Source organism: Saimiri boliviensis, chromosome 3 (assembly GCF_048565385.1).
Source record: "Saimiri boliviensis isolate mSaiBol1 chromosome 3, mSaiBol1.pri, whole genome shotgun sequence".
Lineage (NCBI taxonomy): Eukaryota > Metazoa > Chordata > Mammalia > Primates > Cebidae > Saimiri > Saimiri boliviensis.
Window position 1 is genome coordinate 64380948 of NC_133451.1, and position 17670 is coordinate 64398617.

The 17670-nt window shown below is 38.3% G+C and overlaps 1 protein-coding gene across 4 annotated transcripts; it reads right to left on the bottom strand.

Moving 5' to 3' along the window:
- Nucleotides 1–147: 147 nt before the first annotated feature.
- On the bottom strand, nucleotides 148–17665 carry LOC101038667 (large ribosomal subunit protein eL32-like). 4 transcript variants are annotated; one of them, XM_074396233.1, is made up of 2 exons: nucleotides 17544–17665; nucleotides 148–16256 (listed from the first exon to the last, which is right to left on the bottom strand). In XM_074396233.1, the coding sequence occupies exon 2, from the start codon at nucleotides 13766–13768 to the stop codon at nucleotides 13361–13363; it is 408 nt and encodes a 135-aa protein (XP_074252334.1). In that variant the 5' UTR covers nucleotides 13769–16256; nucleotides 17544–17665; the 3' UTR covers nucleotides 148–13360. The 4 variants fall into 4 exon arrangements, with proteins under 4 accessions (XP_074252334.1, XP_074252335.1, XP_074252333.1 ...); XM_074396234.1 differs by lacking the exon at nucleotides 17544–17665 and adding an exon at nucleotides 17305–17532; XM_074396232.1 differs by lacking the exon at nucleotides 17544–17665 and adding an exon at nucleotides 17305–17532 and having other exon boundaries at nucleotides 148–16277.
- Nucleotides 17666–17670: the final 5 nt, after the last annotated feature.

Consider the following 17670-nt stretch of genomic DNA (forward strand, 5'->3'; position numbering starts at 1 on the left):
AAACAAATTGTGGTATATCCATTAGTAATAAAAATGAATAAACTGATTGACACTATATGAATTCTCAAAATAATTATTCTCATGGAAAGAAACCAGATACATTTTTTTAAAGAAAGTATATAGTATATGATTCCATATTTGGATATATGTATATTTTTTTCTTTTTTTTTTTTTTTTTTTTTTTTTTTTGAGACGGAGTTTCGCTCTTGTTACCCAGGCTGGAGTGCAATGGCGCGATCTCAGCTCACCGCAACCTCTGCCTCCTGGGTTCAGGCAATTCTCCTGCCTCAGCCTCCTAAGTAGCTCGGATTACAGGCATGTGCCACCATGCCTAGCTACTTTTTTTTTGTATTTTTAGTAGAGACGGGGTTACACCATATTGACCAGGACGGTCTCGATCTCTTGACCTCGTGATCCACCTGCCTCGGCCTCCCAAAGTGCTGGGATTACAGGCTTGAGCCACCGCGCCCGGCATGTATATTTTTTTCTAGAAAATTCAAGCAAATGCATAGTGACAGCAGACCAGTGATTATCTGAGAAGGTGGGGACACAGAGAAGGAAAGGTGGGACTATAAAAGGGCATAAGGAATCTTCTGAAGATGAATGTGTTCATTATCTTTGTGGTGATAATGAATTCACAGGCATACCACATATGTCAAAATTGATCAAATTGTACAGTTCAAATGTGTGCAGTGCACTGTATGTCAGTTACATCTCAGAAAACTATTAAAAAGTTCATATCTTCACAATTCAGTTTTTTAAGTATGATGTTAGGTTTTTCTTGGATGCCCTTACCAAGTTGAGGAAGTTCCTTTCTATTCCTGTTTTGCCATGAGTGTTTATCAGAAATGAATATTGAATTTTTTTCAAATATTTTTTTTTCTATTGAGATAGCCATATGGTTTTCCTTTTCTGTTTGTTAATATGGTGAATTACATTTATTTTTAAATATTAAACTAACCTTGCATTCCTAGAATAAAACCCACTTAGTTATGATATACTATCCTTTTCATAAATTGTTGAATTTGATTTACCAAAATTTTGCTTACAATTTCTGCTTTTACATTCATGAGGGCTAACTGGCTCAAAATATTCTTTTTTTGTAATGTCTTTGCATGGTTTTGTTACTACAGTAATGCTGCCCTGAAAAGATGAGTTTAGAACTACTTCCTCCTTTCCGATTTTCTGGAGGAGTTTATATAGAATTAGTATTATTTTTCCTTAAATGTTTGGCAGAATTCCTCCAGTGACAACTCTCTACAAGGCAACCAGCTGGGACAAAGGTAGCGGTCTCCTGATTTTTTTTCAGTTTCTCAGAAATCACTGTCCTGCATTGCCTAATGTCTTGGAAACCATTATTTCTTAAATTTTGACAGTTTTTTCTAGTTGGTTCAAATGGCAGGGAAAATCTGTTCACTGTTATTCCATTTTGTTTAGCATTGGAGACTTGAATTAGGAATGAGTTTGAGATACAAATTTTTAGACTGAACTAGACTTTTTAAAAATGAGCTTTACTTTTTATAGCAGTTTTTGGATCACGGCAAATAAACTAGATTTATAATAATGAAAAAGTATTTTAAAATTATGGAATCTTCTTAAAACCTTGTCCAAAAGGCAAAGAAAAATTCATTTATAGTAAATGAGAGGCAATAATTGGAGGAAAATATGTTTTCATGTTATAACTCATTAAACTGTTCACTGTTCCAAACTCTTCTCTAGTTTAACTGCCACAATTCATTGTCCATTTACCATGAAAAGTGATATTTTCAAAAGGTAAATCAGATCATACCTGATTAAAAACCTTTCAGTGGCTTCTCATTACACTTAGAATAAATTTAGAGTCATTAGCCTTCCTGATTTCCTGCAACTCCCCCTTCCACTCATCACTCTCCAGCTACTCTGCTCAAGGCCTTGGTATTGTCTTAGTCCCTCTATGGACTGCAACACTTTCCATAGCCTTGCATGGCTGGCCCCTTATCATCAAGTCTCAACTCCATTGTCATTGCCTCAGAGAGAACTTTTGTGGCTGAGAATCATCCTAACCAAGCGCCAATCACCATCATATTGCCCTATTTTATTTTCTTCACAGTATTTATTATTGTTTGAAATTCTTTAGTTTACTTAGTCATATCTGTCTCCACTTCATTAGAATAAAAGCTCCTTAAGAGTGGTATTGTCTTGTTGCTTACTCCTACTTGCAAGAACAAGCAAGCACAGGATTGCCTCACGTATATTGACTGAATGAAAGATGAATAGAGAACATTTTTACAAGAAGTTGAAAACTGCATCTAAGTTTACGTCTTCTAACAACATTAGTCTATTTTGTGGATAGGCTCCATATTATCAATGTCCTATTTAAAGAGTAGTATCTAGATACATATTCAACAGTCAAGTGTTACCTGGCCAATACAAATAATAGCAGAATTTAACATTTTTCAATAAATGCCACTTAAGGTGATAATATCTCTTTATTGGCAGCTATGTTATACTATTGGCTTCAATTAAAGTGTGCTATCTCATTTTTTTTTAAATAAGTATTTCCATAATGACTTTCCCATATTTAATATTTCAACAAGTTAGGTTTGGGCATGATATTTAGCATTGGTCCCTAAGTTTTATCTTGCTAAACACAAACCAACATGAAAACGTCTTAGATTCTTTTTTAATCCAGATTCGGAAACCTAGCACATTAGTTATTTCTCTCAGCTTTACAGTATCTGCAAACTTGACACATATCATCAAATCCTTATTGATGTCATTAAGAAAAATGTTTCATGGAATAGTACTTAAGATAGACTTTTGCAGCATACATCTAAAGTCCTAGCTCAATTAACACCAGTCTATTAATAAGCACGTTTGGGTACAGTAGTTCAGCTCAAGTTAACTCAAACATCCGTACTATCACACAGACTCAAAGTCTGGGTTTCATCCATAAAGTAACATAAATACTTATCATAAAAGACCAATCTCTCCTTTAATCTCTATTTTTAATATCATCTCATTTCTCCTCTTGAAAGCCTTCCCTAATATAAAAGGAGTCCTGATAGCAGCCTAGCATTTTGCCACTTAAACTCTTAAAGGGATGATGATGTTTTTTAATAGCCTTCTTGGCCTTAAATCTGAGACGCAGCTGAAATCTCGTGGTTTTCCTTTTAATGAATTAATTTCTACCTTTAGTATAATAATTCACATTTCCCATTTGTCCTTGAACTTTACATGAAAAACAAATTTTACTAATAAACAGTATTGCTCAATTGGCTCTAAAAATCAGGAGGGAAAATATGAAGTCTTCATGAAACCTTGAATTAAATGTCAATCTGTAAATTCCAAGTAACCTAGAAATCTTTTAGATTTAGAAATAACTTATTAGCATTCCCAAATATGCTAGAAAAAATCTTTTTTTTTTTTGCATGTGTAATGCCCTAAATATATTTGACAGAATCCTTAGTGTTATCAGTCCTGGATCTCCTTAAAAAGTATCTGCTTTCACCTCCTTAGCACTCTCATGAATAGATTCCAGAATCTATTTATTTCAGAGGATATACAAGGAAATAATTATAAAAGAACACTGTAAAATGTATATGTGAGATAAGCATTTTGTATCTGAAAAATTTACAAAGTCTATTACAGAGGAATTCCATGTCTACTTTTACAACCCCAGGCACACATAACAACCCTGGAAACCCAGAATTAAATTACACACTTGCAAGGAATATGGAGAGAAAATTGAGATATTTATTTCCCTAAAATATAGCTTCTAAAATATTAAAAGGTCATCAAAAGCACAGCCTTTAAATCTTCTTCATATATACCATCTCTCTAACTTCTATACTTTTGAGACACTAGACAATACAAAAGTAACTTTTGAATCAACCCAGAGAAATAAACTGAGGAAAGATTCTGTCGTCACTAGAGGAAAGATCTGCTGCCAAGAGAAGCTAACAGCAAAAACCATCTCCAAGAGAAGTGAAACAAGACAAAGCTTTCAACGTGGAAAATTTATTCTATGTATGTGTATATATGCATATCGTGAATATAACTGCTATTAATACTACAAAACTAAAATTCCCAGAATTTTGCAAATCATTCATGTATAAAATTATTAACAAAGGATAAAGAGAAAGAGGTGTGTGTGTGTGTGTGTGTGTGTGCGCGTTTTGAGATGGAGTCTCATTGTGTCACCCAGTCTGGGGTGCAGTGGCACAACCTTTGCTCACTGCAATCTCCGCCTCTCAGGTTCAAGCAATTCTTGTGCCTCAGCCCCACCAAGTAGCTGGGACTACAGACATGCACCGCCACACCTGGCTAATTTTTGTATTTTCAGTAGAGACGGGGTTTCCCCATGTTGGATAGGCTGATCTTGAACTCCTGACCTCAAGTGATCCTCTGGGCTCAGCCTTCCAAAGTGCTGGGACTACAGGTGAGAGCCATTGAGCCCAGCCTGGTTACTATGACAAAACTGAGCTAAAGCCCTTGATCTGACAATCTGTTGTCCTACCAAGATCCTTGCTGGGTTGCTCTGAACTTCCTAAAACTACTGTAGGGCACTCTCTGTCCAAATCCACAAGAGCAGACATGACTTACCCAGAATCATTATCAATAAAAGTTTTCAAATAAGTTTAATAATATTAAGGAATACAGAAGCAATTGCAACTTTATTTGCAATGTTTGGGAGGGACATTCTGCCTAACCTAGAGCCAGGCAAACACTATTACAAGAAAGGAAGCAGCAAGTAAAAGGCACAAAATAAGAAAGGGTACAGGATGAGGAGCAGAAAGGAAGGCCCTTGTAGCTGTAGCAGAGTGAGGGGGAGAATCATAGTAGATAACAATACTATGCACTTTATAGAATTAACATTTTTTCCCTTTTTTTTTTTTTTTTTTTTTTTTAGATGGAGCCTCACTCTGTCACCCAGGCTAGAGTGCAGCGACATAATCTCAGCTCACTGCAACCTCCCTCTTCTTCTCCCAGATTCAAGCGATTCCCCTGCTGCAGCATCCTGATTAGCTGGGACTACAGGCACACGCCACCACGCTAGGCTAATTTTTTTTGTATTTTAGTAGAGACAGGGTTTCACCATGGCCAGGATGGTCTCCATCTCTGACCTCATGACCTGCCAGCCTCGGCCTCCCAAAGTGCTGGGTTTACAGGTGTGAGCCACTGCGCCCCGCCAATTTTTGCAATTTTGTAGACACAGGGTTTCTCCATGTTGTCCAGGCTAGTCTCAAACTCCTGACCTCAAGTGATCCACCCACCTCGGCCTCCCAAAGTCCTGGGATTATCGGTTTGAGCCACTGGGCCCAGTTCTTTCCCGCATTTCAATTGTACAAGCTTAGAATCTATTTTGAATTTCAGAATCAATCTTAGTCATTCTAAAAGCTAAAGGTAGACAGCCTAAGCCTCTTAACTTCCCGTCCATTTTACCTCTCACAATACCAAGACCCATTAATACTATGTTTTCACACCTATATGGAGAAATTTCTTCTAAACGGCATTTTTGGGAGTTGGGGGAATTGAAAATTAGACTTAATCATTTCACAATGTATACATACATCAAAACATCACATTGTACCCCATAAATATATACAATAAAAAACTTAGAAATCCATAACTTAAGTAGCTATGTGAAATAATGAGAAATGATTTTGTCTAAAAAAAAAAAAATGCTTTAGCTGGCTGGACATAGTGGCTGACTCCTGTAACAACTTCGGGAAGCTGAGGCTGGTGGATCACCTGAGGTAAGAAGTTTGAGACCAGCCTAGCCAATATGGTACAATCCCATGTCTACTAAAAATACAAAAATTGGATGGGCATGGTGGAACACATCTGTAAATCCAGCTACTTGGGAGGCTGAGGCAGGAGAATCACCTGAACCCAGAAGGAAGAGGCTGCAGTGAGCCAAGATCATGCTGCTGCACTCCAGCCTGGGCAATAGAGTGAGACTTTGTCTCAAAAAAATCTTTAGCTTATTTTTGCAGAGATAAACACTGAATGATTTTTTTCTTGAGATTATAAGAGCATTAAATGATTAAAAGTCAAACAGGGAATTTTTACTCAACTTTTGATACCCTTTGCTACCCTCCTTCCTAGTCTTTGTGACTTCCTACCTCATTAAATGTCTGATAATACTAACTGGCATTTTTTAACCATAAACATTTTTGTTCTTATATGCAGAGTTTCTTCAAATATTGATCTCTATATAAGCATATTATATGAAAAATTTATATTTAGATATCAGGAGGCAAAAGCCAGTCAGCTATGTGCAGTAGCTCATGCCTATAATCCCAGCACTTTGGGAGGCCAAGGCAAGCTGATCGTTTGGGGTCAGGAGTTCAAGACCAGTCTGGCCAATATGGTGAAACCCCATTTCTACTAAAAATACAAAAATTAGCTGGTAGTGGTGGCTCATGCCTGTAATCCCAGACACTTGTATGCTGAGGCAGGAGAACTGCTTGAACCTTGGATACAGAGGTTGCAGTGACCCAAGATTGCGCCACTGCACTCCAGCCTGGGCAACAGAGTGAGACTCTATCTCAAAAATATATAAATAAATAAAAGTAAAAGCTGAATTTTAAAAGAATTCAAAATATGAGGAAGAAACTTCACTCCAAATTCTTACTAAAAATTAAAAAATATGAACAAAAAAACTGACTTATTTTTTTCCAACAGCTTTCCACATAGACTTTTAGGGTAGTCTTCTGTGGTTAAATGTTTATACGGAGAATTGCACCTGTGTTGTGGTCGGCTTTTAAATAAACCTGCACCTGCAGTGGCTTTTCATAGAACTGCTGTTTGAGATATTACATGTCAGTGGTTTGATCATCACACAGAGCTATTTCCCTTCACCATGTTACCTGCTGGCAGATCCTAATTTTAAAAGGGCCTATTTCCAAAAATTCAGTTGAAAAAAATCTGGTTAGATTTCATGGTAATCTCTCATCCAAGTCATGGTACCAAAAAAAAAAAAAAAAAAAAAAAATTTCATGGTAATCTCTCTAGAAACACTATAATAAAAATAAGGTTTCCAGGATACCCCTCAAATAAGAATATGCTCCCTTCATTTCATCCACTCCAGTGGTCTGGTCTTTCTCTGCTTTAATGAAATTTTTGATTGATTTCTGGGAGAGGTTTCTGCTCTAGTCAAATCTGTCCGCTTTCCTTTTCCTGTATATGATCTGCTAATTCCTGTTTCAGAATCTTTTTTATTCTATCATTTTCCTTACCTAAATTTATTTCTCTTTCCTTCCTGCTCATCCTCATCAAAAATTCTAAAATCTTTCAAACTAATTCAAATAGGTCTTAATGTTATTCCATTCTGTTCACCCCTTTACTCTGTTTCTTCATTACTAATAAATTAATCTTGTATCTTGTATACCATTGTACTCGGTTGGCATATTACTTTATTTTTATCACTTTTCTTCATATATGTGTAATTTATATTCTATATTAATGTTTTCTAGACACGGAGGGGGTGTTCATAAAAAGTAATATCAGAAAGCACCCACGAAAAGGATATTAAGGAACACCAAAAGGGAACTCTAAAGATTTAGTTGGGGAAGTAGGTGAGAAAATACAATTTTTCTTGTTCTAGATTTAGTTGGGGAAGTAGGTGAGAAAATACAATTTTTCTTGTTCTAACTCTTCTATTCAGAGTGTTTACGTCAGATGTAAGTGCCATACTAAATTCATTTTCCCTAATAAGAAGAAAGTATAAATCTATGGTGAGGAATATCCAGTCAGTTATTTTTAAAATATCAGATGCAACTGTAAAGATGTGTCTTAAGAGACACTTTTACTCAGTCTTCCTACTGAACAAACAGCAAGAGCTCTGGAGTCAGTTATTGCCTGGGTGCAAATAGGACTCTGAAAAGTTATAAATTCTTGTTTTTTCAGTTTCATCTATAAAATGGATATCACTGTAGTACATACTTCATGAGATTGATGAGAATTAAATTAAGTATAAAGCACTGAACATGCTAGAACATGGCTACAACATATACACAATTATTTTAGCATAATGCTTAGCTCTGAATCTGCCTACTCTTCATATCCATATTCCCAGGACCCTGATTTAGACACAAAAACTCATCACTTAGATGACTATCACAATCTTCACTAACTTCTTTCTGTCAATTTTCCAATCCTTCCCTGTTTAAAACCCTCCAATGATTCCCCTTTGTCCATAGCATAATATATCTCTACCCAAAACAGATATAGATCAAAGTCATGTTTGCAAATAGCTATTCAATTCTTAGGTCATTTTTAATAATTTATAATACCTTACTGAAATTTAACACAGCTCGTTTTTTGTTTTTTTGTTGTTTTTGAAACAGAGTTTCACTTTGTTGCCCAGGGTGGAGTGCAGTGGTGCAATCTTGGCTCACTGCAACCTCCGCCTCCCGGGTTCAAACGATTCTCCAGCCTCAGCCTCCTGAGGAGCACACCGCCACACCCAGCTAATTTTCGTATTTTTAGTAGAGATGGGGTTTGACCATGTGGGCCAGGCTAGTCTCAAATCCCTGGCCTCAAACAATCAGCCTGCCTCGGCCTCCCAAAGTGCTGGGATTACAGCATGAGTCACTGTGCCCAGCCAATCAAAGCCTTTTTAATTTGACACCTGGAGATATATAGTCTTATGTATTAGGTAGCAGGTAAATAGTATTAACACTTTTGGTCTGCTAGTTCACGTGTGCTAGCTACTTAAGTCAAAACAATCTAAAATCGTATTTTATTTGCTTTTAAATATCAAATATGGTCCCATGTTCCAGTTGAATTTGAAAGACATCAGAATGTCTCTCTCTCTAAAGAGATCCCTTTGTCAAACTATCTAGAAGATATCTAGACACCTGAATGGCTTCACTGACACCTCAAATCAAACATATACAAAACTTAACTTCCCATTTCCTGGCCCCTGCTTAAATCTTTTATTTTATTTTATTTTATTTTTATTTATTTATTTTGAGACAGGGTCTTGCTCTGTCGCCCAACCTGGAATGCAGTAATGTGATCTCGACTAACTGCAACCTCTACCTCTTGGGTTCAAGAGATTCTCCTCTCTCAGCCTCCTGAGTAACTGGGACTGCAGGTGCACACCACCACACCCAGCTAATTTTTGTATTTTTAGTAAAGATGGGGTTTCACAATGTTGGTCAGGCTGGTCTTGAACTCCTGATCTCAGGTGATTCACCTTCCTTGGCCTCCCAAAATTCTGGGATTACAGGTGTGAGCCCCCACACCCAGTCCCCTGCTTAAATCTTTAATCCTGAGTTTTCTCTCTTAGTGGAAGGTACATAATCCATTTAGTCATCCAAGAAAACTTCTCAACCCCATATTTAACCAGACCCTAAATTCTATAATACCATTGGCTAATTAACTCTTAATCTGCATATTTTTCATATGCTTATTCCCAGGAGCCTGATTTAGACATAAAAACTCATCACTTAGATGACTATCACTATCTTGCACTTGCAGTAACTTCCTTCCGTCAACTTTCCAATCCTTCCCTGTTTAAAACCCTCCAATGATTCCCCTTTGCTCATAGCATAAATAATGTATCTCTACCCAAAATAGGTATGTAGTTTGAGGTCACATTTGCAAATAGCTTATTAAATTCTTTGGTCATTTTTAATAACTCCTAAAACCTTACTGAAATTCAACAGAGCTCATTTTCTTTTCTTTTCTTTTTCTTTTTTTTTTTTTTTTTTGTGACAGAGTCTCGCTCTGTTGCCCAGGCTGGAGTGCAGTGGCATGGTCTTAGCTCACTGCAACCTCCACCTCTCAGGTTCAAGAGATTCTCCTGCCTCAGCCTCCGCAGAAGCTGGAACGACAGGTGTGTGTCGCACCTAATTTTTGTATTTTTAGCAGAGACAGGGTTTCACCATGTTGGCCAGGCTGGTCTTGAACTCCTGGCCTCAAACTATCTGCCCTCCTTGGCCTCCCAAAGTGCTGGGATTACAGGCATGAGTGACCATGCCCAGCCAAGACAAGTACATAACTAGTCTTAACGCAATGGAGAAAATGTTTAGAAATACCTAACATAGGAAGAGTTAGGGACTATTACATGTTAATAGAAGGAAGTGTATCAGAGAAGACAGCCTAGAGAAGACACAATCCTAGCTGAGCCTTGAAGGCCATGTAAGTATTGAAATATGAGATAGCCCAAAGAGAGGCCAAGAGAATAAAAATCTCAAAAAGAGAAAAAAATAAGTATTTAGTTTGGCTGGAACGTATAATTCATGAAAGTGGGAAAGCAGCTGGAAAAATAAGTTGATGCCAGATAAAGGCAGTCCCCGAATACTGACCTAGAGCTAAGAACTTGATTCTACAGAGTATGAGGGATGACTAAAGAAAAAATTTTACATGGACTGTGTTTCAAATGACCTTCACCACAAAAGCTATAATTATCATTGGTCAATATGTAATACCAAAATAATTGTATCTACAAGTTTTCTCATGAAAAGAAAAAATTAAAAGGGGTTAAAATAATGTTTAAAAAGTGATTACAAAGTTTTTAGTTGACTCAGAGTTTGGAAGATAAAGCAGTGTAATAATTTCACTAAATTCTTCATTTTGTAATGAAGGCTACCAAACCAAGTCCTTTTATATTAAAGCTTAAAAGCTTCAAATATTTACCAAATATTTCAGTAGCAGCTCTACATTTTACTTCCAAGTCACTTTTAGGACTTTGTGACTTAAAATAGATACAGATCTTATTTGCAAAAAGAATCTACGACATATTTCTTTCAGAGCAAGTGGTTTCTGACAGATGAAACTACATGAAAAGAAAGCAGATGGTAACTATATTTCATCCATTTTCTTTCTTATAACTAAAAATAGTCTTTCTTTCTTTTTTGCATCCAAAAATAGTTCAGCACATTTCTGGGGTTATATTAAATTATCTAAACATATTGATAGGTATTAACAGCAAGAATCCCATTTTCTCATTATAACTCATATCAAATTATTATTTTTACTATTACTACCTTTATGCAAATATTTTTCTAAAAAGCTACTTCTTTTGACAACTTCAGACATCCCAGCCTAGTCTGTGATGCTGGGGAAAAAAGTAATATGCATTCAACTATTATCTTTTTTTTTTGAGACAGAGTCTTGCTCTATCACCTAGGGTGGAGGGCAGTGGCACAATCTCAGCTCACTGCAACCTCCACCTCCTGGGTTCAAGTGATTCTCTTGTCTCAGCCTCCAGAGTAGCTGGGACTACAGGCATGTGTCACCATGCCCAGCTAATTTTTGTATTTTTAGTAGAGATAGAGTTTCACCATGTTAGCCAGGCTAGTCTCAAACTCCTAACCTCAGGCAATCTGCCCACCTTGGCCTCCCAAAGGGCTGGAATTATAGGCATGAGCCACCACACCCAGTCTCAACTATTGTCTTCAGCTCATGAAAGCTATATATTAAAATTTCACCTTGTTAATTACTTCTAAATTTGAAGACCTGTGCTGATAATTATGGAAGCTCAAAAGACAGTGTGTTGTTAAAGGCTACTGCTTTGAAGGGCTGATAGAGTATAGAAACGTATGTACCTGGATTGACTGACTGCATTTCCACTGCCTTCTCACACCCCACTCCTGCCAAGAAAGATTACTATATAATCTAGTATCTATCTTAGAAACCATAACCTTTGGAGTATGAGTCTGAACTTGGCTATGGACACCACAGGAAAAAGTCACTGTCCACCTCACAAAACAAATCAGGCACAATTACACATAACTGATAGAGAGGAAGTTTGAGATCTATGCAGGACTGTGGTTATGAAGCATATGAATTTGATCCTACAGACCAAGCTTGTCCAACCCGCAGCCTGCAGTCCACATGCAGCCTAGGACGGCTTTGAATGCAGCCCAACACAAATTTGCAAACTTTCTTAAAAGATTATGAGTTCTTTTGTGATTTTTTTTTTTTGGATGGAGTCTAGCTCTGTCACCAAGGCTGCAGTACAGTGGCACACTGTCAGCTCACTGCCACCTCCACCTCCCAGGTTCAAGCAATTCTCCTGCCTCAGCCTCCAAGTAGCTGGGATTACAGGTGCCTGCCACCACACCAAGCTAATTTTTATATTTTTAGTAGAGACAGGTTTTCGCCACGTTGGCCAGGCTGGTCTCAAACTTCTGACCTCAGTTGATTCACCCACCTGAGCCTCTCAAAGTGCTCGGATTACAGATGTGAGCTGCCATGCCTTGCTAGCTATTGTTAGTGTATTTTATGTGTGGCCCAAGACAATTCTTCCTCCAGTGTGGCCCAAGGAAGCCAAGAGTTTGGACACCCCTGCTATAGACGTTGGGAAGCTTCTGAAGTACTTTAAGTTAGGAATTTTTAGTCATTTTTTGTTTGCTCATTTGGTTTTTAATTAAATCTCAGGTGCAGTTGATTCTTCACCTCAGTTCCTTGCACATTATTCCGTGGAAAGTTCCTCTTCTATTCCTTTTAATCTCCAATCCTTGTTCCATTCTTCATCCTCCATAAGCAGCTATTCTTTTGTGTTTAATGTATAATGTTTGATCATATTTCTACAAAATGTGTATTGTTATATTGTTGTGCCTGCATTTTTAATTTTTGTGAATGGTAGATTATTTATTACATTCTATTTTTACTTTTTTCCCTTAGCACATTGTTTTTAAGATCCATTCATGTTGCCGTATGGATATGTAATCTACTGCTTCCAATTACTATGTAGTTAAAATGACTATAAAATTTATCATCATAATCATGAGAATGAATGGAGGTGCCATTATTACACTGGGGTAAAAGGTTAAACAGGGCCATGCAGGGCAAGCCAGAATGTATGATCACCCTGTGCTCCTAAATTCCATGCTGTTCTTCCATTTTTTTTTTTTTTTTTTTTTTTTTTTAAGGCAGAGTCTCACACTGTTGCCCAGGCTGGAGTATAATGGTGAGATCTCTGCTCACTGCAACCTCCACCTCCCACATTCAAGTGATTCTCCTGCCTCAGCCTCCTGAGTAGCTGGGATTACAGGTGCCTACCACCAAGGCCGGCTACTTTTTCTTGTACTTTTAGTAGAGAAGGGGTTTCACTATGTTGGCCAAGCTGGTCTTGAACTCCTGACCCTGTGATCCGCCCACCTCGGCCTCTCAAAGTGCTGAGATTACAGGTGTGAACCACTGCGCCCAGCCTCTTCCACAACATTTTATTGATCCACTATTCCAGTGATGGATATCCAGGTTGTCTCTAACTCACTGCTACCAAAAATAACTTTTTAAATAGCCTGGTACAGACCTCATTACAGATCAGCTTATGTGAGAATTTCCTTTCTTTTATTATTTATTTATTTATTGCAGTTTTTACAGTATTATTTAAGCACAAAACGTGCACATAAGCTGTCTACTCATTCTCTTTGCTGTGCAGCCTGGCATTGGGGTTGGTGACTCTGACGGCCAGCTGGGCAGCTTTTTCCATGATGGCTTTGTGGTTCTTGGAGGAAACACTGTGAGCAATCTCAGCACAGTAAGATTTGTTGCACATCAGCAGCACTTCCAGGTCCTTCATGCTGTGGACCAGGAACTTCCGGAAGCCACTGGGCAGCATGTGTTTTGTTTTCTTGTTGCTTCCATAACCAATGTTAGGCATCAAGATCTGGCCCTTGAACGTTCTACGAACCCTGTTGTCAATACCTCTGGGTTTCTGCCAGTTATGCTTAATTTTGACATATCGGTCTGACTGGTGCCGGATGAACTTCTTGGTTCTCTTTTTGAGGCTATTGGGCATTATAAGGGGTCTAAGGGTAGCCATGATACCAAGGAGGAGATGCCTGCCACCTCCGTAGGCAGTGCCGAGGAAGAGACGAGAATTTCTTAACCAAAAAGATATCCATAATGATTTGTAAATTTCTGATACAGGAATTATGAATACCTATATTTGCAAAGTGACAAATGAGAATAAAGTGTAGTAGAGTACTTAGTGTAGCATTGAAGGTTTTTGTAGTAATGAAAGGTATGGCTGGAAAGGTTGTTTCAGGGTAAAACTTTAGGAGAGCCACGGATGCTGTAAACTTTGTTAGTAAATGAAAGTTTTTACTATCTTGATAGTAAATAAAAGTTTCTGAACCAGGGATTAGGTGACAAAAATTATATTCTAGGAAGATATATCTGATGTACCAGATCAAATGTACCAGAGACTAAAAGGAGGAGGCCTATTAAAGGAAAAGTTGAATGCCAGTATAGTATAGAAGTTAGTTACAGCACAGCATGGATTCTGAAGCTGGACTGTTCTGTTTCAATCTAGTTCTACCACTTACTAGCTTTATGATCTCACTTAAGCTATATGTGCCTCAATTTTCTCATCTCCAATTGCAGATTATTGTGGTAACTTTTCACAGGATTATAATGGTTTCAAGAGCTTATAATTGTATCTGGTACATAAAAACTGCTCTCCATGTTAGCTATTATTAATTATAATTGCTTCAATAGTCCAGGAAAAAATAAAGATTAGTTTAAGCTAATGTGATCGTATACTACCTTCAGCACCCAGAACAAATGCCCTGAAAGAAGTATTCTAATGTGTCATCATCTAATGTCTCATTCACAGACTCCCTAACTTCCATAGTAAGAAAACCCCCTAAAGGCCTTAGAGTAAGGCAAAAAGAATATATATTTTTAAACCTGTTGGCTCTCATTAGTGTAGCTTGCTAACTCCTGAGCCAGACATCACAATAACATAATAAAGATTCAAATTGGCTGGGCTCAGTGGCTCACATCTGTAATCCCAGCACTTTGGGAGGCTAAGGCAGGTAGATCACCTAAGGTCAGAAGTTTGAGACCGGCTTGGACAACATGGTGAAACCCCATCTCTACCAAAAAGAGAAAAATTAGTCAGGCATGGTGGTGGGTACCTGTAATCCCAGCTACTTGGGAGGCTGAGGCAGGTGAATTGCTTGAACCCAGGGAGTGCAGGTTGTAGTGAGCCAAGATCATACCACTGCCACTCCAGCATGAGTGACAAGAGTGAGACTCTGTCTCCAAAAAAAAAAAAAAAAAAAAAAGATTCAAATTAATGATAAATCATAGTTGCCACAAACACAATTGTTAAATGTCAAGTGTTATTCATTATGTGTTTATTTCCTCTGGAGACTCAATATTTATCTTTTTAATTTGTCATAGGCTTATGGTATAATAAAGTTATTAATCCATCTTTTCAGGAATACAAATTTCAACCAAAGAAACCTCCTTACCTAAGTGTTAAATAATTCTAACATTAGGATATGGAAAGGTACATAGGAGCTGCTGAAATTGAAGAACTGACTTTTAAATTTTTCTTTATCAAATGGATCTGAGAAGCTGGGTGAGGCAGATGCACCTTTAATCCCAACTACTCAAGAGGCTGAGGCAGGAGATCATTTGAGTTTAGGAGTTCTAGTCCAGCGTGGGGAACACAGCAAAAACATGTCTCTAAAAGGATCTGAGAATGTTGGAATACTACACTCTCTGAATACTGCAACTCTGTTCTGGATAGGAAATTTAATATTTAGTATAAACTAAATAATATTAATGTGATTATTCTCATTTAAAATATCCAAAATATTTTTATAACTTATTTATAATAATATATGCATTTTGTTCTTGAGGTCTGATTATAAATTCTCAAATAATTTGCAATAAAAATGAACACTTAGTATTTGTTTTATGTCCCCCTAAATAAAACATAATGTAAAAAATTAACATTTAAAGCAAGGAAATAACTACAGTTCCAGCATAAATGTCACATTCTTTAAGCAATATTCCCAAAACAGCAATCTAAAGGTTATCTCTTACCCCTCTGTTCTCTTACAGCACCAGGTTTACATCATACACTGCCTTATATTCCGGTAATCTGCATGAGTATCTTTTTTTCTACCTGATTATAAAGTCCTTAACTGGCTGATTCATCTTCGGATCTACTACTGCCTGTAGCATTCTGCAACAAACAGTAAGCAGTTAATATGTGCTGAATGACAAAATGTATTAAAATTTACATTAAAAAATAAATTCAGCCGGGCACAGTGGCTCACCCCTGTAATCCCAACACTTTGGGAGGCCGAGGCAGGTGGATCACCTGAGGTCGAGAGTTCAAGGCCAGCCTGACCAACATGGAGAAACCTCGTCTCTACTAAAAATACAAAATTTTCTGCGCGTGGTGGCAGGTACCTGGAATCCCAGCTACTCATGAGGCTGAGGCAGAAGAGTCACTTGAACACAGGAGGCAGAGGTTGAGGTGAGCCGAAATCACGCCATTGAACTCCAGCCTGGGCAACAAAAGCGAAACTCTGTCTCAAAAAAATAAAATAAAATAAAATAAAATAAAATAAAATAAAATAAAATAAAATAAATAAAATCATGCTTACCATCAGAACATAACTTTAACCCATATCTCCATAATTAAATTCTATTTTCTAAAATCTCATAAAAAATTCAAAATGTTTCACACACTTTTAAGCACTTTGCAAATGTTAAATTCAAAGTATCACTTTTCTAGAATTTTGTGTTATTTTTATTAACCTAATGACACTATACTTTCTGCAAAGAAATGGTCACCATTTACTTTATTTTGAGACAGAGTCTCGGTCTGTCACCCAGGCTGGAGTGCAGTGGTATGATCTCAGCTCACTGCCACCTCTGCCTCCCAGGTTCAAGCGATTCTCCTGCCTCAGCCTCCCGAGTACCTGGAATTATAGGCACCTGCTACCATGCCCCCCTAATTTTTTGTATTTTTAGTAGAGACTGGGTTTCACCATGTTGGCCAGGCTGGTTTTGCACTCCTGACTTCAAGTGATCCACCCACCTCGGTCTCCCCAAGTGTTAAGATTACAGGGGTGAGCCACCGCGCCCGGCCATGTCACCATTAATTTTAGCAACGTATCAAAAGTTCAGCTTCCAACTACCTACAATAAAATGTATCATAATACTAACCCCGAACCTTTCATATGTAATGCCTAAAAACTTACACCCTGTTAACATTACAGGGCAGAGCTCCCTGAGAAGAGTCAGACCCTGCAGCAGGGCTCTGCCTTCCCACCGTCAGCCCTCGGAGTCATCGAGGTTTATCAATCCCCGTGGAGCAGGTCACCGAGCCCTGTGAGCAGGGAGAGGGCGACGGGGATGAGTTAAACCCGAGCCGGAGGCCCGGCCTGCTGCGCTCCCGCCCGGAAACCTCCGGTGGGACCCTGGAGTCCAGCGGCGCTGCCTGAGGCTGTGGTGCACAGAAATACAGTAGTTGGGCGGGGGAGCGGGGAGAAAGAGAGAAAAACAATCTAATTAACTTCCAGCCTGATAAACAGAAGAGAGAACACAAACCAAGGGAGCAGGAAAACTACACCAGCACTCGACTACGGGTGGCAAGCGCCGGGTACACACAGTTAAAAATCAACGGAACGCCCCCGGGACTTCTCCGGGGTGTAAAACGCAGTGCCCTCTATTGGCCATCGCGACCTCGCCTGGAGGTGCAGTCAGGATTCCGTCCCCCAGCCACGCCCAGGCTCTCGAGAGTATGCGCATTAGCCCCGGAAGGGTTCTGTGGAACGAAACTTTCTTACCCTATCGTTTCCACACGGAAAGATTTTAATTCACCGGAAGCGATTGGCGTTAAAGGGCACAGCGAAAAGGAAGCTGGTATCAACGTGATCTCGCCTGAGGGACCGAGCGGAAGTCCTGGAGTCCACG